This window comes from Corapipo altera, unplaced genomic scaffold (genome assembly GCF_003945725.1).
Source record: "Corapipo altera isolate COAL_440 unplaced genomic scaffold, ASM394572v1 268, whole genome shotgun sequence".
Classification (NCBI taxonomy): domain Eukaryota; kingdom Metazoa; phylum Chordata; class Aves; order Passeriformes; family Pipridae; genus Corapipo; species Corapipo altera.
The window spans coordinates 3,730,515-3,752,123 of NW_020884901.1; the positions used below are offsets into that span (position 1 = coordinate 3,730,515).

Here is a 21,609-nt window from a genome sequence, read left to right on the forward strand (position 1 = left end):
TGGATCCCACCTGTCCCAGGGCAGCAAGGGCAGGCACCCAGCTGGGATGGACATAGACTCTCCTGCAGCACCTCCAGTCTTTCCTTTGCTCCTCCTGAGTGTTCTCCCCTTGGAGCTCGACAGCAAAAAGCAATTTATTTTACATTTAGATATTTAATGGAGTAATTTTTCCCTGACAGAAGATTTGTCATTCCCCTCCCTGTGCCTCCCCACCCCATCCCTCCCCCTTTCTAAACCCTGTCCCAGAGGTATCATTTGTTCCCAGCCATTGGCATCTGGTGGCATCGAGAGGAACAATCCCCAGCATGGGGGAGTGGGGGAAGGAGCACGGGGGGGAGGTGGGTGTCGGGTGGGCATCGTGGCATCCCTCCCTCCTTCCCTCCATCCCCTCCATGGCTGGCAGGGTGAGAGAGCACCTATGGAGCCATCCTGAGCTAAACGGGACCATGGGGCACCACAGGGCTTGTATGCTGCTCCCACACATGTCCATGCCTCAATTTCCCTGTGGGAATACAAGTCTCTCCCCCCACTCCCTGGGGCCACGCTGGGTTTAGCACAATAGCAAACCTCCACGTTCTCATTCCGGGGGTGGAAAGCAGCATTACTCAGAACCAGGATTGCTAATAACACACTAAATATAACACTTTCCATCTCCAGAGTACTTTCTGAACTCTAGCTCATGAGCCCTAACCCCCCTGCAGGAGCCAGGGCACCAGTTGGCATCGCTGTGTGGGCAGGATGCTGGGACAGCGACGGGATGTTCCCCATGGATGCTCCTGCCTGGAGGCACTTCCCGTCATGATGGAAGGAACAGGCATTGTGTCAGTCCCTCCTGAGCTGGCCCAGGTTGAGGGGGATGGGGGCAGCAGGCTGAGGCCCCAGGGCAGGCGGGCAGTGGGGGACAGGCTCCTGCAGCCTCTCAGTGATGGTGGGAAGTGGCTGCTTCTCCCAGTCGCCCTGCAAGAGAGTTTGGCACTGTGAGACCAAGTCTCAGGTACTTGGAGACTTGGTGTTTCCTCCCATCTCTCCAGTGAGCTTTAATATTTGAAGCATTTTCAGCCAAAATCAGGATGTTTTCTTATGAGATGTTACTAATTATTCATATTACTAATTCTTCATTTTACAGAAGCACCTACACACCCCCTTAGCAGCACAGACGTCTGCAGTGCACCGTGTTTCACAAACCCACCACAGTTAGGATGTTTCCACCCCAAAAAGCGCTACCCACCAAATCAGATGGAGGCAACTCAAACCAGGGAGTCCCATACAGGCACCAACGTGCTCTGAAAAACACTCTCCACCAAATATTGGCAGGAATTTGCAGCGTTCCAGCATGGATGTTCCTGTGCAGCTGCTGCAGAGCAGGAAGGATGCAGCAGCCTGGATGATGTGCTGTGTGGCAGAGCTGGGGAAGGGCTGTCACAGCCATCAGGGCTCAGGGTGACCACGGCCAGGACAAAATCTCCAGCTCTGTGCATGTGAGGAGACACCTTGTCTCGGGGATGTTCCCTGCAAAGAGCAATGTGCCAGGTCCAGGCAGCGCCGAGGGCTGAGCCCGCCGAGCAGGATCTAACTCAGATGTGACGTGTTGGCCTGGGTTAGTGGCCAGTGGAGATGTGGGCAGGGGCTGTGAGGGCAAAGGGGGGCTCAGCTCCAGTTTGGTGATGCTGCAGTTTGGCTGCTGGCTGCGTGCTCATGCGGAAATGTCAGCGAGAGGCTGAGCCGCAGCGTGAGCAGGAGGAGGGAGGTCTGGAGAGGAGAGGTAGAGCCGTGAGTCATCAGCAAGATGAAAGTTGAATTTATGTTTTCAGCTGAAATTTCTTGTGGTATGTCAAGCGAAACAGGCCAGAGGCTGCACCAGCACCAGGAAAACCCTGGGGGAAGATGGAGTGGGATGGAGGGACCCTTCCAAAGCTCATGGGGAGCAACCAGAGAGGGGACAGCATTGCAGGGGAGCACCAGCTGGAGAAACAACTATTTTCCTGTACCCTTCTGGCTCAGGGGAGCAGTTAAGGATGTTTAGGGTGCGCCTGCTTCAGGGCTCGGCTCCAGTCCTGAGCCCATCTGCTGCGGAATCTGCCCTGCTGATACATCCCGAACCCTGTGCCTGCTTTTCAGATAGATCAAAGGCACTTGGAGTGTCTCCATAGTTGTTGGTTTTGGTGCCTTCGAGTGGAAATCTGAATAAAGGGAGTTTACTGTGAGCCCTTGCGGGTGCAGGGGATTTGGGGATGGCATCATCCCTGCTGCCTCTCACAAGTGGTACCTTGAGATTTTGCTCGATAATTAACAGCGCTCAGTCCCTTCCAGAAATCATCAGATTTGGGATCACTGAACTGCAAAAACATGAACTTAATTAGAAGCCGGTGCTTTTCTCTTGGCAGAAACAGTATGGAATAAATGAGATGTATCAAAGTTGGGCTCGCTCTGAAGCACCAGCAGAGCAGGGAGGCAGCTCAGTTCCTTCGCCCTCACTGTGGTGCCTGTGACCCACTTTGTGCCAGCATTGGCTCTGCTCCACTCAAGTCCCTTCCCAGAAGCCCTCTAGACCTCTCTGAAACCAAGAGAGCTGTCTGAGCTGTAATTAAGAGGTTTAATTCATAATTCTCCTGCTGCACAAAACTTCTGCACCACTGTTCTGCACTTCTGTCCTCTGCACAGCCGAGAGGTGCCGGGTCCTCAGTTCCAGGAAACTGGAAAGGTTTCTGCCCGCTCCAGAGTGGACTTTGTTGAAGGGAGTTTACTGGGGCAGAAAGCTGATGGTCATCCCTGCAGTCAGCTCAGCATCCTCCTGTGCTGCAGTGGATATCCCTGGATCCAGGAATAGGCTATCATCTAAGTTTATTACACTGATAAATGGCACTGGGAGCTGAGGCCATCAGTGGTTTTAAATCTTCATTGCCACCATCATTACGTCCCTCATCACTGGGCCTGTTTTTCCTTTAAAGATCTCGCAGTCCTTTATCCTTCAGGTTTTGCTGGATCGCCGCGTTCGGAGGCTGCACAGATGCTGTGTGTAATGAGCTCGCTCTGCTGGGACCTGATGTGATTTGCCAAAATCCTAAAAACCACCTCACGTTTCTCCTTGGATCTGGAGCCGGCCCTACTTCAACGCTCAGCAAAAGCAGCCTCCAAATCACTTTATGCAAATGCATCTCCCAACTGAATCTGGCTGGGAACATCCATGGTGGGCTCTGGACAGATTGTTTAAGCACCAGGGCTGGGCTCAGTGTCCTGGCAGCTCCAGCTCCCTGCCCTGAGCCCGCTGGGTTTTGGATGTGTCCTGAGCAGTGGACACCTGACCTGTGTGCTTGGCACAGACCTTCCCACAGCTCTTTTTACCTACAGCTGGGAGTTTTGTTGGGAAGCCTTGGGAGTGAAGCTGTACATACCGGGAACCGGATGGCGGAGGATTTGTTGCAGTGCATGGAGATCGGAGCGAAACCGTAGAGGGATTTTAGCACATCTCTGTTGAACGTGTTCCAGGGGACAAAACGGAACTGCTCTGGGACAGAGACCTGCGGGCACATGCAGACCTCCTCATCGTTAAACCTGGGGCAGGAGAAATGCCACACTGAAACACAGCAGTGCTGTCCCCTTTCGGGGCTGGATGTGACTAATTCCTCCCTGCCTAAAGCTTGACCTGGAATGGCTCCGGAGTCAGCGCTGGGCACAGGGAGCGCCTGGAGCAGCGGGCACCTGCAGGGAAGGATTTGGGGCCAGCTGACTGCCTGTGGGTAGGACATCCTGTGCAAGGTCAGCATCTCCCCCTCTCATCCTGGGTGGATGGGCTGCAGCTTCTCTGGCAGGGATGCTTGCTGTCTGCCTTGGGTTATAAGGAATATTCTGCACTTAAGCACGTGGTCATGCTCTGACTCTTTCTGTGAAGTCCATTCCCAGGACTGCTCCCCCTTCCCAGAGGTTCTCACCACACAATCATCCTTAAAACCCTGGGTTTGGCTTTTTTCTAGTGTTACCACCACAGAGCTTTGCACTGATCCCTCTCCCCTCAGCCCCACCGTGCAGGGGCTCTGTACCTGTTCACGAGGTTGAAGTATCGGTGCAGGAATCCGGGATCCACAGCGCTTTTGCACAGCTCCAGCTGCGTCTGGGGGTAGTAGTGCACGTAGTTCACACACATCTCTTCCAGGATGCCAAACCCTCCCTGCAGCACAGACACAAAGGTGATGGCAGCAGGGTCTGGCTGTGCCCTGCCAGGGCTGCACAGCCAGCAGGGAGGGCAGGAGGACACAAAGCTCACACCTCTATGTGCACACTCACATATATCTATAGCTATAATCTATATATCTAGATATCTGGGTATATAAATATGTGTAGATACATAGGTATAGATAAACACACCCCTTCATGTGCCTGAGATGGGCAGCACTCTGCTCGTCTGCCCTTTGCACAAGGACAGACTTTTAGGCTAGACCGTGTGGTTTACATTAAAATGCAGATTTCCTATAATCCCTCTGCTATATTTAACTTTGTCCCTGTTGATGGTACCTCTGACAGGCTCTTTTTTTTTTTGCTGCCTATGTAAGAAAATAACATGCACTGTCAAAAAATGCCACTTCTCTTTAATTACAATTAATCCCTGGTGGAACAGTTTGTGATGGGAATTAGAGTGACACATGCTACTTCACAATTAGCACCTTGCCATCCCCGCTGCAGGCAGCAAAGCCTTGTGAGTTCCCTTCTTCCCACACTCCCTCTGGTTTTTGGCTGTGATTCACCCTGGGTTCATGCAGAAGCCCACTCTGTGGGTGCCCCCAACCCTGGGGTACCAACACACCTCAGCCCCACAGAGGCAGGTGAGCTGCCCCTGCACTCACCACGGTGGCTTGGTTCCGGTTCTGCGTGTTGTATGTGCAGGTGGTGATGAGTTCATCGCCCTGGGGAGGTTCAGACACAGGCAAATTTAGGGGTTGGGGAGTGTACAACACAGCAGATGTCTGCTCCCCATATCAGTAGCCCGTTTCCCCACCAGCACTTTCTGCAGTGCCACAGGAGCGCTTGCTAAACTTGCATCCCCTGTGGAGATTCCCTAGGGCTGTATCCCAGGAATGGTGTTTCCTGCTTTCCTTGCTTTTTAAGAATTTCTGCAGGGCTGAAACACCTTAAAAAAAATGCACTTAGGCAACAGTTTGAAGTGCCAAATCTGTACCCGACTTGACGGCACAACAGCCTCCCCATCACAGCCAGTGCTGGGGAACGTGGGGTCCCAGCACAGATGTGGGTGGGGTCTCAATGAGTGCTGAGTCTTTTGGGCAGCCTCATGGGGCACAACAGGTCCCATAGGTGTCCTCTACTTTGCAGCCAGGTTCTTCCTCACCCAAAAGGCCCTGGGGTACTTTCCACCTCTGTTTTGCCACACACTCCCACCACCGATGCCAAATCTCTTCCTCTCCTTCTACCCAGCGAGGAGAGGGGGCACCACCGTGGTTCATCCTCACCCCCTGAGGAGCCTCCCTCTGGTAGACGAAGCCCAGCTAAATTAGGTGCTTAATTTAGCTCCTTGCTGCCCACACACCAGTTTTGTGCCATATGAGGTGGGCCCCAACATCCCCAAGGCATGAGGGTGGCAGATATGACCCAGGGACCACACTGTCCTCCTGCAGCCCACAGAGACGTCCCCAGAGGGGATGGGGTGATGGAAGGAGGCAGAGGGCTCAAGCTCATGGGGTCAGGGTGTCCTGTTTGGAAGCTGTCACAGTTTCTGGAGCAACTCACTGGAAAGACTGCAACGATCTCCTTCAGCATGCGGATCTCCTGGGAGGGAAGGAAAGGGGTCACATCAGAGCAGCGCCGTAGCACCGTGCCCAGGGCAACCCCACAGGTGACATCCAGCCATGACCCCATTGCCCCTGCAGACCCCTGTACCTGGAAGTGAGGGCTGTAGTGGCTGTCGGAGTTCACAACCTGCCGCTCTCTCCCGTCCCGGGACAGCACTGTCATCACTTTTCTTCCTGCCAGGTGAGTGTGGAGCTGGGAGGCAAAGATGCGGATGCCGGCAGCAGGCAGAGCCTGGGGGAAGGATAGATCAGGGCCTCGTGCTGACCCCATCCCTCTCCCCTCCCACACATCCCCTGCTGTGTGCTGGGAACCCGCTGTCCCTGTCCTGGCTCTCACACAGGAGTTTAGGGGATCACTATCCCCTTGGAGCAGGGTGTCAGCGAGCTCCTGGCAGAGGGACAGACTCTCAACCTGCTGCCAAACCAGCTCTCTGGGTCAGCAGAAGCAGCTGAACTGGATGCTGCTTGCTTCCCTGCGCTCGTTAGCGGTGGCACAAATGATTCCTTTTGAGTAGGCCCTACCAAAACATCTACTAAAATATCCCTGAGAGCAAGGTGGGCATTTTGGAACCACCTTTGAAAGAGCTCTTGGCAAGTTGCTCGGACGCAGAAGCCAATTTTCTCTTCCCCATGGAGGGAAGCACTGCTGGGACACAGCCAGCTCGGCAGTAAATTTTATAGGAATGGTACCCCAGGGAGCTGGAGCAGATGGCTCCCCAGGAGAGCTGCTTCGAGGGGGATTCAGCGCATCCCGACCAGCTGCTCTCTGTTTGTTGTACACAACAGATTTTTTCTTTTCAAGCGCAACCTCACAGTAAGTTTAAAACCGGGAATTGGAAGCCTGGAGTTCAGTTCTGCCTGGGGCCTGGGAAGAGCCATGAGTAAACTTTGTTCTCCAAGGTGAAGCCGGGGTGGAGAGGATGGGCACTCACCTTCTGGGTGCATTTGTCAGTGCAATAGCCCGTGAGGACAAAGGCATCCTCGCCGGGGGGAATGGCCATCACGGGCGTGTAGACCAAGCCCAGCTCCATGATCCCGGCGTCGTGGCGCCGCAGGGTGGCCGTGTAGTACAGTCGGATCCCTGAGGAGTCACGGCGACCTGGTGGGCAAGAGGACAAGGACGAGTCACTGCAGGGACAAGGTCAGGTGTGAAAAACGATGCTGCGCTGCGTCGCCAGCCTCTCGCTCGCGGCTTTCTGAACCTGTGTGTGGCTCTTGTTGTTTTAAATCCTAGACATTTGCATGCAAGCCTTTGCTGAGTGCACCCAGACACGCCTGGTCCCCTAGAGAGGGCATCGACCTAAGGCTGAATTGCTCCCAGGAGAGTGAGGTAAGGGGTGCCTTTGGAGAGCCCAAAGCAGAAGGACAGAGCACGGGTTGCTTTAACTCCCTCAGAAATATGGCTCATTGCATCTTCTTAAACTGACACATCCAGAAGTCTAAGGCCACGAAAGCAAAGGGAAAGAGCAGGGTCAGTAGGTCAGGAGGGGTTCAGGGCAGCTTTGAACCCCCTGTCTCCAGGCTGGAGCCCACTCAGAGATAAGAATAACAGGGGAGACACTATTGGTTAACATGCAAAGGCAGATAAATTATGAAAGACATGAGCTCTGTATTTATAGACGTGTTTCTTCTCAAGTTGCCGAATGTGCTATGACTGATCTACAGTGCATATGCTCTGGTCTCCTAAAAATATACTTGGGTAGTCAAGAAGCTACTTGTTTTTATGTTAATGAAGAAACTGGGCTGTTTGGAACTTTTTTTTTTTCAATGTGTCTCCTGACAATGTTATCGAAGCAGGAGTACAGTAAAACAACATCCACATCCCCCCATCCCCAGCCAGGCTGCTGCTGCTTCCTCTCTGGTGACTTGGCACTGCTGTTGCTCTTGCTCTGAGATCCACCACCACCACCTTCCAAGGAACCTGGAGGGACACCCTGAGACAGCCCAGCTAAATACTGATGCTGCCTTGGATCATATCCCTGCAGGAACTCTGTAGGGGCAGTTTTCTGCCTGCAGGTTCAGAGAGGTTCCTTTCCTGAGCATCCTTCTCCACCACTGGGCTTGCACAGGTCCAGCCTTCAGTGAGGATGACTCTGCTGAGACCAGAAAAGGGGCAGCATGGTGGGAATTTAATGCATTCTTCCTGCTAGGACAGATCTGGACCGTCAGGTCTCCAGATAGTTGCAAACAGGGCTATGATTTTTGGCCAGAGCCCTCTCCAACAGGATGTCAGTCCTTCCCTTGAATGTCCCCAGCTGTCCTGCCATGGCCTTACTGGGGAGGCCCCAGGTGTGGCTCACACCCCCTCACCTTTGAACACCAGGGGATTGTGGTAATGGATCTCAAGGCGCAAATATCTGGAGGAGCCTGGGCCACCAAAGGCAACACCTGCTTCTTCAGGGTAGTAGAAAGCCTGGAAGCAGAAGGAGGGTGTTAGGGGAGCAGTGGGATGGCTTTCCAAGGACAAGGCTGAAAAACCAAAGGGAAATGTTTGGCCATAATCCTGACCCCCACTGTGGGCTGAGGGGCATGATTTGAGCTCTTGGTTGTGCTTGGTGAGCTGGTCTTGCTTCCACAGGCTTCTCCCGTGCCACATGCACCTGCAGTGACATAACTCCCCAGTAGAATCATAGAATGTCCTGAGTTGGAAGGGACCCACAAGGATCATCATCAAATCCAACTCCTGGGCGTGCACAGGATAACCCCAGAAATCCCACCATGTGCATGAGAGCATTGTCCAAAGGATCCTTGAACTCTGTGACCACTGCCCTGGGGAGCCTCTTCCCCCACTGGAAAGGGGGACAAGACAGACTGGATCACAGGTGGGATACAGGGTGGGGGAAAGACCAGATTGGATAAAGTGAGAATACGGAATGGGAGGAAATCCAGACTGGAACAGGGCCAGAATACAGAATGGGGAAAACCCAGACTGGATCCCACCTGGGATCGTGAATGGGGGGAAACCTGGACTGGATTATAACCAGAATCAGGAATAGGGGGAAACCCGGACTGGATCAGGGCTGGGATATGAAATGAAGGAAAACCTGGACTGGATTACACCTGGGATCCAGATTTATGGCACCAAGGAGATGAGCTGGGATGAAGCAGGAACTCAGATGCGCCCAGGGGGAGGTTGGGGAGGTCAGATAGGGCTGGACTCAAACCCCAACAGAGAATGGGGTGGGAGCAACTCACATGGGGCAAACCCAAAAGGGGATTGGGAAGGGTTGGGAGGCAACAGGACGGTTTTCACCCGGGGCAACAGGTTCCCCCTTGCACCCACCTGTGCTCCCATGGCCCAGGCTGCCAGCACGTGCCTGCAGTAGTTGAGCCGGTCTGGCTTCATCTTGGAGTCGCAGGGCCCATTGTAGGAGGGGAAGGTGTCGAACTCGGCAGAACACTGGAAGACTTCCATGTGGTGGACAAGAGCCTCGTTGCCCTCTGTGATCACGGGCTCGTACTGTAAAGCAGATCCCAGAATGAGGACAGACTGAGAGTCCATCCCTGCGGCTGCCGCCTCCCAGGCTCCACGAGGAGCCAAGACAGGTATGTCTGGCACCTGCTACTGAAAGGGAGACAGCTTCTACCCCGTGGTAGGGAGGGAAGGTTGCTCCGGGCATGAGGCACCAAGTGCCGAGAGCTTTTACTTTATATTTTGGCTAGTAAGAGGAGGTTAAGCTGGAATTAGTGCCCAAGGAGAGCATTCAGGGCAGTTGTGGAAACACTTCATTTCTTGGTTGGCCCTGGGACCAACCCAGAGCCCACCAGAATATACAGAAACATCTCATCCTTTTTCCAGCAACAGGTGCACCTGATCAGCAGAAGATTTTGGTCTGCTTTGTGATGACTGAGTCCTTTACAGTCTTGCAGGGCTGAGGTGACCCTGGGGACATTGCTTTTTCCTAAAAAGAGTCCTGGTCACGCTGTGGTAGCTCTGACTGAAGCTATTGGGTTTTCTTTCTATTTGACAGCTGCTTGGGGCATGGCAAGGGGAATTTGGGGTAGAAAGAGTGATTAAAACCAGTCTGAGGAATGGCTCCGGCTAAAAGTGCCAGCTGTAGAAGTAATCTGCAGCAGCGGGAAGGTATCAGGAGTTACACACTTTTTACTTACACACAGATGATTCAGTTCACACCATCTGTTAGAGAGAAAATCCTCCTTCTGAGCCTTCCTTTGCAGCACCGTCTCTCCCCTATAAATCACTGAGCACTCACTTCAGCTCATGCATCAGGTTTTCCCTCTCTCCATTATGTGGTTTTGACTCTGAATGTGCCAGGTCAGCTGCTGAGCCACCTCCACACCTGCTGGGGCCATGCTCTCCCAGTGGCTCATCCTTTCCCTGCTCTAGGCTCCAGCAGGTTTCTGCCTCTCCTTTGAGGGAGGTGACCCAAGCACCTGCAACATGCCTGGGCAACGCACACAAGTTGCATTTATTTCTGTAACCCTCTTTTTTTGGAGTATGCTCTGCTCTTGCCAGCCCTTTTCCTTTGTTTCCCATGTTTATGTATTCCTCATGGCTCACTGTGTGCCATAATCCTGCTATGGGCCCATCCTTGATGACCACAGTTCTGCCTTTTGCAGAGAGTCATCTCTGAGCCTGCCCTGGTTCCTGCTGGATGTGCCAGGTGGAAAGACACCAACTGACCACTTCCTGCTGAGAAACTTCTGATTTTGGGTTAAGAGAGATTAGAATGCTACTGGCTGGTGGGATGGCTCTGGGAGATGTTTTGGTACCATGTTTGGGAAGATGGATGGGTCTGAAAGCCTCCCAGGCTTTGGGCAGGAAGAGATGGACAGGGCAGGAAGAGATGGACTTTGCAGGATGGCTGAATGTGAACATGATTGCTGATCTGCTCTGGGGAAAGCAGCCCTCTTCTCCTACCTCTTACCATGATAATGTGATGTTTGGGGAAGCCTTTTGGGAGCTCTACCATGTAACACCAGTAGGTTGTCTCTTGGCTGGGAATGACAACGTCTGGGGCTGTTATCTCCATGGTTTTCATGTCACTGGGCAGTTCAGGGATGGTGATGTTGGGCTTCAGCAGCTGCACCCTCTGCAGTCCCCCGTGGATGGCAGAGATGTTGATGGCTTGGAGGGAATGCACTGGTTTCTCCAGGATCCCATAGATGAGGTGCACAGTGCCATCCTGAAGCAAGAGCACAGTATATCAGGTAGTTTTTCATGTAGAAACATGACCTGCACGGACTATTGGCACCACTATTGGTGGCAGGAACCCAGGAATGGGTCTCTTGACCCATTCCCAAGTGGGAAGCCACCCTGAGTGCACCAGTAGCTCAGTTTGCTGTGCTGTCCCAGGAATATTATAGATTTGGGGCCATTTCTTTGGCTGAGGTGATCACAGAGGGTTCCCTGCCAGGTGGGAGAGTCTGAAATTCCATACAGCTTAACATATCCTCCCTTCTCCTTCAGAGCCCCTCCTCTCTCGTGAGCTCGAGGCTGGGACAACCACATCAGTGCAGAGCTCATCCCACCCTGCAGCCCAGTCCCACTAAGTGCCTGGGCAGTAACAGCAGGCACAAAACTTCTCCCTGAAATCCTCCCTTTTCTCCCAGCTCCTCTTGAGGGGGAGAGTGTCACAAGAAGCTCTGCTCAAAGTCTACTGTAAGGAAGAAAGGTGCTGTTGAACACAGAGAGCTCTGGACAGGAGATAAGGAAGAAAGGAAAAAGAGAATAATCTTTTCTTAAAAGATCAGAGAATAAAGACCTGCAAGTCTTTTCCTTGTTCACAGACAGATTTTTTCCTCCAGGGCTCTCAGTGTTTTGGCAGACGGTAGACGTTTCTCACCACAAGACAGGCTTTTGAAAACCAGCAACAAAAACTTGAGGACACTCTGTGCCCACGTTGACTCTAAAATATCCTGCCCACAAAGGCTTCCATCTGAGATGAGCCTTGCACCAATTCTTCCCTTCACCTGGGGTCCATGGCTGAGACTCTGAAGCTGTTTGACATCCCCGCTGGGAAGGTTTCCCTCCAGTCCCATCTCACAGGGCAGTGGACAGTGCAGACCCAGAGAAACGTCAGCAAGCCACATACAAGCACAGCACAGTGTTTCTATTTGCTGTCCCTTTGTTCCAGCTCCTGCCACAACCCTCCTCTTTGCCTCCTGTTGGTACACCAACCCTTCTTTGTAACACTCCCAACAGTTGGCTCCAGACGGCAGACCAGAGTGATGCAGGAGGTATTTATATAGACCTAACACATGCTTAACAGGAGCTGATGATGCAAGTGAGCTAAAATCTACACTTTCTAGAGGTTTATAAGGGGTCATAAATAGATGGTGCCAAACATTACTCATGTCCCAGGACTGACAGCTGTAGCTCTCTTCCTTTCTGCCTTAGACAGCGCAAACACCTGATGCTGCCTCCAAAACCAGATATAACCACACAGGTTGGGGTTTGGAGCTGTGCCCCAGGGCTGGGAGGGGGCTGAGGGGTGCTACAGTGGCACAGTGAGGTGAGGATGGTGCTGTACCTCTATCAGGTAGTCTTTGGGGTCACAAGTGCTGAAGGCTCTTCTGAACAGGAGGTAGAGCCCCTCAGGAGCCCTCCGAGCCCCCAGGAGCTGGTAGTCCTGCTGTGAATCCATGTGGAGCTGCCCCTTGGCATCACTCCAGGCATCCTGTGAGAGAAAGAGCACCCTGATCAGCCTGGAGGAACCTCCAGAGCTACCACAGGTCCTCCTTTTGGCCCTCCAGCTGGTTCACCTGCTGCATTCCCAGAGGTGGGGGAGGTCTGTGTTTTGTTTGCTCCATGCCCCCTTCCAGCATCCCTCAGGCACAGCGGTGCCAGAACAGCCCCTGCCACAAGACTCTTGGTGTGAAATACCTGACCCAGCACTAACAGTCTGCAGAAAGACCTTTAAAAATTGAGGTGTGACTGTGGAAAGGATGGGGGACAAGAAAGCCTGCAGGGACATGTGAAAATGTTGCCTCAGTCTGATCAGTCTGTGCTGCATTTTGGGTGTATTTGTCTGGGGGGGGGACACCTTCTGGAGGGGGGTGATGTATTCTCCAAAACTCTTGCCACAAGACAGCTGCTCTCAATTTAAGACCAGACCTTTGCTGGGCTGTAGTGTCAGCCCTAGAAATTGCTGTCCCTCTTCAAAATCCTTAATTTGTTGTGGCCAGATTGTTCTGGAAGCCCAGCATGGCCTCCCAAAAGCTGCTTGTTGTTGAGGATGGTGACAAAGCCACACTGAGAAGCAAAGCAGTGGGTTACTCCTGTGCTTCAGGATTTGAAAGTCTGGAGTATAAAATCCTGCAATAATTTGGAATTGAACAGGGTTGTTGCCTTGATCTTTTGTTTCTTTCACTGATATATTTTGTTTAGTGAGAAAAGTAGTAGTAGTACCTCGCTATACATACATAAGTGGCCTCAGTTCTCTTATCTTGGGGGAAAAAAAACAGAAGAAAAAGAATAAAGCAACTTGGCGTAATTTCAGCCAGAACTATAGAGTCATATTTCGAGAACATATTGTCCTTAGAGGGGGAGAGTAAAATCAGCTACATGGAGCTTGCATGACATTTGTTTTCATAGGAATATGGTGTGCAAATTAATCTTGTAGTACATGGGGGGTTAAGCAAATTTGGATCTTTTTAACAGCTGACATACTTATCCAGAAGAAAGGCTGCTGGGAGAGAGAAAACCAGGACTGGAGAGATTTATTGAAATCTCCATGCAGGATGCTGTTCAGCACCAAGTGAAAGAGAAAACCTTAATGCTGCCGGGTGTTTCATTCAGTGCTGCTTGTCTTTCGGTGAGCACACGGAGGCAAGATTAGAAATGATCCTTTATGTTTCCTTAACATGATGCTGTGAAATACTGTAGCATTCGGGCCACCACAGATCCTGAATGGCTGGTAATTAGCAGGAAAACAGCGCAGATAATAAGCCCTTCTTTTCATGCTTTCATTACACTGCAGATCACATTGCGGCTGATTGCGAAAGAACGTATTTTATGGTTAACTTGAAGTAAGCAGAGAGGTAAAATTTAACTTACTGGAAAGCCTCAGACAGGGAAAAATGTGAACTGCTTTCTGCAGCCAAGTGCAATGGCAATTAGCTGAATGTGGTGGTCTGGGGACAGGACTGGAGAGCCCAGGGATGGAAAGACAACCCAAACAAGGATCTGGACAAACAGACTGTGTGAGGAGGGGTGGAGATTTGCAGCAGCAATATCAAACAGCACCATTAGAAATTAGTTTCTCCTCAGCACTTGCTACCATGAGGTGTTCATGTATCACCCAAATACATTTGCATGTCTAATTTCTGACAGCACCCTGGGTTGCCCTATTGTCCTGTTGATCCCGACAGTAGCATCAGAGGCAACTCGCAGCCAGGTTCTTGGTGCTGGCAGGAGCAGCCTCTCTGGCTGGTGACTTTTGCCCTGTCTCAAAGCCATTAATGGGAGCTGTGGTTAATTTTTAATGTGACTGACAGCAGCACAGAAGCAAACCAAGGTGTTGATGCATCCTGTGTGTGTGTGTGAGTATGAGCTGATCAGTTCACAACCCCCCCAGTTGGAGCTCTTTGGGGCTAAACACAGCAGAGACATCCTGGTTCTGGTTCCACTCAGCCTTGCTGATGTGCTGTTGTATTTATTCTTTTCTCTTTGGGTTCAATTCCTACGCCAAACCCATCGTGTGCACCTGATCCGTGGGTTCCTCTGGGGTAGAAACCTCCAAGACCTTTCGGACCCCTTCCCCCCGAGCAGCGGGACCAGTCCAATGTGCGCTGGGCCCTGGACCGGTCCTACTCTTTCAAACCAGATTCACCCACAGGGGAGGGAACCCCATAAGCATCCATGCAAACATACAAGTGACTCACCCCAAAATAGGAATTGCTCCCATTGCTCCAGAGCACGGCCAGGTCCGCGTTCTCAAACTCGCCCCTATCCGACATCCCGAAGAGGAGCCCGAACTGCAGGTCCCTGATGAGGAGCTGGAAATTCACGGCTTGTTCAGGGTAGCTGACATTCCAGGAGAGCTCGAGCAGCCCCTGGGGATCGAGGGGCACCTTGTAGGGAAAATCAGTCCTGCGGGGCGCCGAGCCCTGCAGAGCCACCACCAAGATGACCAGGAACACGGCGATCATGGTGAAGTACATGGATGCCACCTCCCGCAGCTTGAAGCTGGGGCAGGAGCAGGGCTTGCTCCCAGAAGTCTGCATCCTGCCCAGACAGCACCCGTGCCTACCCTTGCCCATTTATGTGCTGGCCCTCCTGGGCAAGCTGGGTAAGTGATACTCTTTAATTGAATTTAGTTGTTGGGAAATTGGACAGTTGTATTGACACCCCCACCCCACCCCACCTTCTGGCTTTTGTCATTCGCTGCCTCCCCTTAATTGGCTCTAATTGCACATGGACATTATCAATAGCAATTGAATTCGACTGGGCTGATGTGATTCACTCTTAAATCTTCCTTAGTGGCTGGAAAGGGCTGTTGCCTCACAGGCTGCTCCTGCTGAGTCCTGCATGGACATGCTCTACCCTGCTCGTGGTGCTTCTGGCCCGGGTCCCCATGTACCCCAGCCTGGGATCACCCCAAAGATGGTCAGACAATTAGCACAAAGGAGCCCTGATCACATGCAGGGCTTTGTCTAGGCTCCCAGGCATTAGGTAATATTGACAGTGTTTGAAATATTTTCCCTGCAAAGCTAAATACCAGAGAAAATGCTGATTTCCCCCAAACAGCCAGAAATGAAATCTCTCCTGTTGCCTCTCCTCTTCTCTCCTCTCCTTTTTTGCCTTTGTGTGATTAATTTTTGGCCCTTCCAAACCCCAGCACAGCATCCAAAAATAAGGATTCCCATGCAAAGCCCAACTCCTCTCCCACCCCAATTTGGCTCCCATCAAAGCTCCTACCTCCCTGGACCATTGGATGTGATAAATATTTGTTATTTCTTTGCTTTTGTGGCAGCTGGGACTTCAGCTCCAGCTTAAAGACACCTTTTGTCTCTCCCCCTCCCCCTTCTCGTTGGTTTAAAGTCTGATGTATCCTCTTTCGGTTATTAACTTTTCTACGTTAATTGGAATTATAATGAACTGCCTCGAGCTCTTTGATACACACACACTGCCTTGCTTTAGCCTCCGAGTTTGTGGTCTTGTTTTATTAATGCCAGCTCACGTGACAGGAGATGCTCTCGGATGCCTTCCGTGCGGAGTCCCCCCCAGTCCCCTTTGGGTCTTGGGTTTCACTCCTGGTCCTTGCAGCAATGTCACAGGGGCAGATCCACATTTCCCAGCCCTGTGTAATGAGAGGAAATAGATTCAGCTCAGCGCCCGGGTGTTTTAATGAATCATCAGTGTGTGCATCCCTACGTTAAATTCGATGAGGTTTTACTGTCCTAAGACATAACCATTACTCAGGACTGCGTCAATTGATCCGGGGCATCTCTCCTTGTCGGGTGACCTGCTGGTTAGAGGGTTTGATCTCTCATTCAGCTTCATCAGGCAAAAGGCCAATGCAGAGAGAAAGATGGAGAGCTGAGCTGTCCCAGACAAGCATCCCTCAGCCCCATCCCACATCCCACGAGCACAGTGATGCCAGGGAACAGCCCAGTCCCACACCAGCCCTCCCACTGCTGCTGCTGTCAGCCTCAAAAGCACATGTCTGCATAGCATGACATGCAGGAGGTCACTGGAGATGCCTGGGAAGGCTCCCACCATGGCATTTCTGAGTGGGGTCGTATTCACTGGAACTGTGAATGGAGCCCCTGCAGTGCCCTGGGGCTCCTGCCCGAGGAGCTGGATCTGCACCTCAATCCTTCCACAGCTCTGCTCACCTTCCTGAAGGAGGATGCAGCATCCCCCTCTTTGCCTGAGGCTCCTGGGCTCATTCCTGGATGCACTGAAGGCTCAGATGGATGTCCTTCATCTTCCAGCCCTGGTGCTTGGGCAGACATCTGACTACACTACGAAAGCCCCTGAGAGCAGATTTCTGTCCTTCCCCGTCCCTGACCTCCTCCAAGCAGATTCACCCACTTCTCCACCTCTCTTGGCTTTGCTTCCTCATTGTAAAGAGAAGCAGCTGAGCTGCCAGCACAGCAGGAAGGCAAGTGATCCTCACCAAGGGGCAGGAGGGGGTCCTCAGCTAACGAGTTCTGCCTCCCTGTATTAGAGATGAAACCCCAGGTTGCTGGCGTGTGCAAGTGGAGCTCCTGAGTTTTCCTGCACAGAAGGAATTTGCAGTGGCACAGCATAACATGGGCAGGTCAGCTTGAAAACAGCTGAACTTTGCAGATAAGCAGTGAGAATTTATTTGAAGAGGAAAAAAAAATAAAATGTATATCTCTCTCTCTCCCCTTCAGTTTCTCCCTCGTCGTGGGTCATAAATCCAGGTGAGGAGCAAGGATCCAGCTTTCCATTCATTGCTTCTGGTGTTTATTTTAGGATTTCAATGAGATGTAGAAATGCCAGTTTCCTGTTGCTGGAACTCTGACCACTCAGAGCTGACGTGGAGCAGCTTCCCACGGGCCCAGTGCTGGGGGGTTCAGCCCCTTTCCTTGAAGGCAGAGCAGCAGCAGCAGCTTTCTGCCCGCTTGTGAGCTCTTGACAGGGCTAATGCCAGCATAATTGTGCTGGTGCTAACACAGGACCATCCTGTGCTGGAGATGAGACTCAGGTGTCCCCCTGTACACCCCATGTCTCTCCCCAGACAGACCCTGCTAAACTCCCTGGCAGAAAAGATCCAAGAGTGCAGTAACCTCTGGGGAATACCTGGAGTGTGCTGTGAATCCCATAGAAGGGCTGTTTTTGGTGGACTGTGCTCAGCTGAGTCCCCCAGGCCTCAGCTTTGTTGTGCTGGATGCTGAATGAACCCCAGCAGCAGTGTTAACCCCCCACTGGGTGTTGCTGACCCCGTCCCTCTGTAGAGCCACACATCCAAACCCTCCTGGTGACAAACTGCTGTGGCCTTTCATTGCCACTAATGACCCTGGATGCAAAGCTGGAGATAAGCTGTGGGTTCCAGAGCCGGGGCAGCAGCAGTGCCTGACATTCGTGGCAGGGAGCTGGGGAAGCAGCTGCCTCCATCGGCAGGAGCGAGGACTGCCTGCCTGGAACAAAGGCTGCCTTACAGGTAAGTGGGTTTAAACACAATTGATGCGCCAAATTAGGGACTGAAGCAGGCAGCACCCCTCGGAGCTATAATCCATTGCCTCGCTAACATAAATGGAAATTCAATTTGGGCAAGGGCAGGGAGGGAAGGGAAGCTTTGCTGTCTGCTCCCACACGGCCAGTGCAGCTCTCCATGCCCCGGGGGCTCTGCCATCCACAGCCCCCATCCACAGCCAGCCAGACCAGGATCGAATTTGCCTCGGTGCTGATGAGGTCTGGCAGTGTCTGACTCAGGCTGGACCTGACGTGGTGTGGGAAGGGGGAAGAGGGAGTTGGCAAGTAGGGAAGATGCTCACAGGGATGGGCAACCAGGCAGGGTCCCAGGACCCCCTGCCCTGATCGCTGCTGTGTACAATTTCTCTGGCCAAATCCACCTCTCACCCTTTATTCCAGAGCCATTGAGTTTTAGGACCAGCCCCATGGCTCACAGGAGGTGTTCCATATACATCCCAAAGCCAGAAGAACTGTTTATAATCCTTTTCAAGGGATCACTTTGCTCAGTCCTCTTCCCATAACAAATCAGAAGGATTAGGGATCTGCCTGCTGACTGTTGGCTTTGCTATGCACTGAAAAGGTTCGGGAGGTTCAAATCTGAGTTTCAATCGCCCAACAGAGACACAGGTGAGTGTCTGTGCTCTCTGAAATGGTTTTAATGTCTCTGTGTCACCTGGGTCTTGCTGGGCCACAGCGAGCTGCATGTTTTTGTGCAGGAACCTCCACATGTGACAGCAGCAGTCGCTGTTTGACCCACAGATGTGCCGGGTGACAGTCAGGACAGGACACTTGGAGGAGACTGTGATCCAGCAGCAGTGGGAGGGAAGAGCCATTCCTTCCTCCTTGCATGTGAGTTTGTGCCTTACAGCACAAGAAAAACAAAGGCTGTAACATCCCTCTTGTTAAGCCTCTGCTTGTTCCAGTTTCTTGCTTTCTCCTAACTTGTCTTGCTTTCCTCAGGACAAAATTTTCTTTTTCTTACACCATGTAAGAAATCCTCTGCCTCATCATCAACGAGGACCACACCCAAAGGGAATCCAGCCCAACCATGCAGTTGGACCTCCCCACTGGCACCGGAGTCGTCTCCCTGAATCAGAGACAGAACTGGACCTCAGCTGCTCTTTACAGCTCGATCCTGCTGCTCCTGGTCTAGCAAGGACTGCCCTGACTGAGCATCTCCATCACTTCTACCTCTCTTCTTGGTCCAGCCGTGCACCCACAGACCTGCTGCAGAGCAAGAGGTGGGTGGCTGAGCTGTGCCATGGTGAGCTGGTGGTGGGACAGCAGGAGAAAGGCCAAAATTAGCCAGAGTATCATTTCTCTTTGGGAGGTGCTGCCTCGCCAGGGGCTCGAGGCTGGGTGGGCAGCCAGGCCCCTTCCCACCAGAGCAGCCCAGAGAAACTCCCTCCCCAGTGTTGCTGCAGCTGAGCCACCTAATGAGATCTAGTCGCCTGTGCATGCTATATTAGGGTTTCCATGGATATGGTGTCACAAACACTGGGCTGTGGCTTTGTTATATAAACAGGAGAGATTGCCACAAATACCCGAAATATCTGAAAAGGACAGGAAGAGACAAAAGCGTTCTCTGGGCGTGTTTATAAAGGGTTGGTGTGATCCAGGGGACAGTGACAGTGGGAGGTGGGAGAGATTTGTGTGAGCTTTGAGAAGTGGAGCATAACCGAGTGGTGGTCTCTGACTTGGGAGCTCTGAAGACTCACTTCAATCTTCAACATGGTTTTTCTAAAATGATCAAAAAAAGGTGCTGCTGTCTGGGCTGTTACTGCCCCTGCTCACACCTGAGATTTGGACTCCTTCAGCTCACAGTGTGATGTGCATCGTTCTTCAGGTTCAAGTTCAACCTGGCTGAGCTTCACACCAATCCTGGTCCTACGCTATTCCTGCCACATGCAGAGAGATCCTGCTTCCTGCAGCTGGTGGGGACCAGGGCTGGTGATGGTGGTGGAGACACACAGTCATCAGCACTCTCAGAACTGCCCACACCTCACCCTGCTCTGCAAGACCATCCTAATTTTGTACCATTTCAGGTGCAGAAAGTCCTCTGTACAGTTTGAGGAATCATGTAATGTGAAGAAAAATCTGCTCTAGAATGGAGGTGGGCTGCAAGGGACATGGAGACATCAGAGTGGCTAAAATTGTATTGCACTCCCACTCCCCTGCCAATAAAAACACCATAAATAAAGTGGCTTTGCAATAACCATCTCCACGCACTGAAACACAGATTCACGTATCCCCGCAAAAGATGCTCTGAGCAGGATCAACTCTGCTCTAGCCTTGTTCTCCAGGAGAGGCATGAGAAACTTGCTCCAGTCCTACCATGGAGAGGGCTCTTCATCCAGCAGATGCTACCTCAGTGCCTTCCTTTTCCCACCCTCCACGCTCACCTGTGGGTGACATTCCCAGCCCATGGCTGTTTCAGCTCATTCCTGGACTTCCCAGTGCCCTTCACCATGGGACAACCATCCATCCATCCATCCATCCATCCATCCATCCACTTGTTTTCTCTCCTATTGTTCCCCCTGTGCATCCAAGATGACATATTTCCATGCTTCATCATCTGACATGTGGTGGAGAATACCAAATTTGGTAAGGAAAGATCTGCTTTGTCATTTAAAAAACACGCCAAATCCGGTTTTTGCTCTTCAGATATAGGACACCCTGCATCAGCTGCCATCCTTGATTTTCCAGGACCCATCTTAATTTTCATGAAGTGTTCTCTCCCATCTCTGGAATGGCGGGGAAGAGTTTTCTTTGGTTTAGTAAGAAATAACAGCAAGAGGAGCTGGAATCTGCTGTGGGCATTGGTCCAGGGCTGTCTGCCACATGAATTTCCAGGGGGGTAGGTTGGTTCTGAGCCCTTCTGCATGGAGCTCTGCTCTTTGATGCCAGCCTTTCTTCTTGCTTTTCCTCTACCCATTGCTTTCTGGCACTAAGCTGCTTCCTGAAGATTGCACAGCAAGTCAGATCAGCTTCGAGGGGAGCTGATCCAGGAGAGGACATGGGGCCAAAAGAGCCTGAGGAGTTTGAAGATGCAGCTTTATCAGCTTAGCAAAAGAGCTGGTGCATCGAATGGCAAAGGCTGCAGGCCCTGTGTGCTTGAGGTTTGTAATGGACAAGTTAGCAGAAGGTCTAAAAAAGAGCAGAAAATTGTGGATTAGTGAGATTTCCTTCAGAAAACTCAACATGGCTTCTGTACAGGGAGGGCTTGCCCTACAAACCCCTTGACAACCTCAATAAGCTTGAAGAGGAAGGTGTTTGTGGGAGATATGATCTCTTTGGCTTTCCAGGTCTGTGACAGAAGGCTCTGCACTATTCCCAATACAGTCCAGATGCCCATGGAAGGGTTATTCCCCCAGCACCTCCCAACCCCCTGGTGCCCCCAGAATCCATGCCTCTGTATAAGGGGACACGAGGGAATCTGTGGTGAGCATCCTCACCTCCTGCCTCTCCAAGCCCTTCCCGTTGCTGGCACTTCCACCCGCAGCAGCGGCTGTGCAGGATCACGTCCCGGAGAGTCTGGCACGTCGTGTCGGGTGCAGAGGCAGGAGCTGACGGGTGTGATGTGACGTGATGTGCCAGGCAAGCCCTGCCACGGAGCAGCCTGTGAGTGTGCATCCCCTCAGAGCACCTCTGGCCCACGTTGCTCCAGCTGAGGCTGATGTC

The 21,609-nt window shown here is 52.1% G+C and overlaps 2 protein-coding genes across 2 annotated transcripts in view; one reads left to right on the top strand and one right to left on the bottom strand.

Moving 5' to 3' along the window:
- Positions 1-153: 153 nt before the first annotated feature.
- DBH (dopamine beta-hydroxylase) lies at positions 154-15,279 on the bottom strand. Its single transcript, XM_027650125.1, has 12 exons — positions 14,646-15,279; positions 12,293-12,439; positions 10,688-10,945; positions 9,082-9,258; positions 8,109-8,211; positions 6,731-6,897; positions 5,887-6,030; positions 5,737-5,775; positions 4,839-4,898; positions 4,038-4,165; positions 3,393-3,552; positions 154-957 (listed from the first exon to the last, which is right to left on the bottom strand). Exons 1-12 carry the CDS (start codon positions 15,021-15,023, stop codon positions 823-825), a joined length of 1,896 nt encoding a protein of 631 aa, XP_027505926.1. The 5' UTR covers positions 15,024-15,279; the 3' UTR covers positions 154-822.
- A 5,467-nt stretch (positions 15,280-20,746) lies between these two features.
- Positions 20,747-21,609, top strand: part of FAM163B (family with sequence similarity 163 member B) — a 28,806-nt gene continuing 27,943 nt past the window's right edge. Inside the window, exons 1-2 of the mRNA XM_027650188.1 lie at positions 20,747-21,047; positions 21,234-21,369. The gene's annotated coding sequence lies outside the window, so the exon portion shown is untranslated. The remainder of the gene's footprint in view (positions 21,048-21,233; positions 21,370-21,609) is intronic.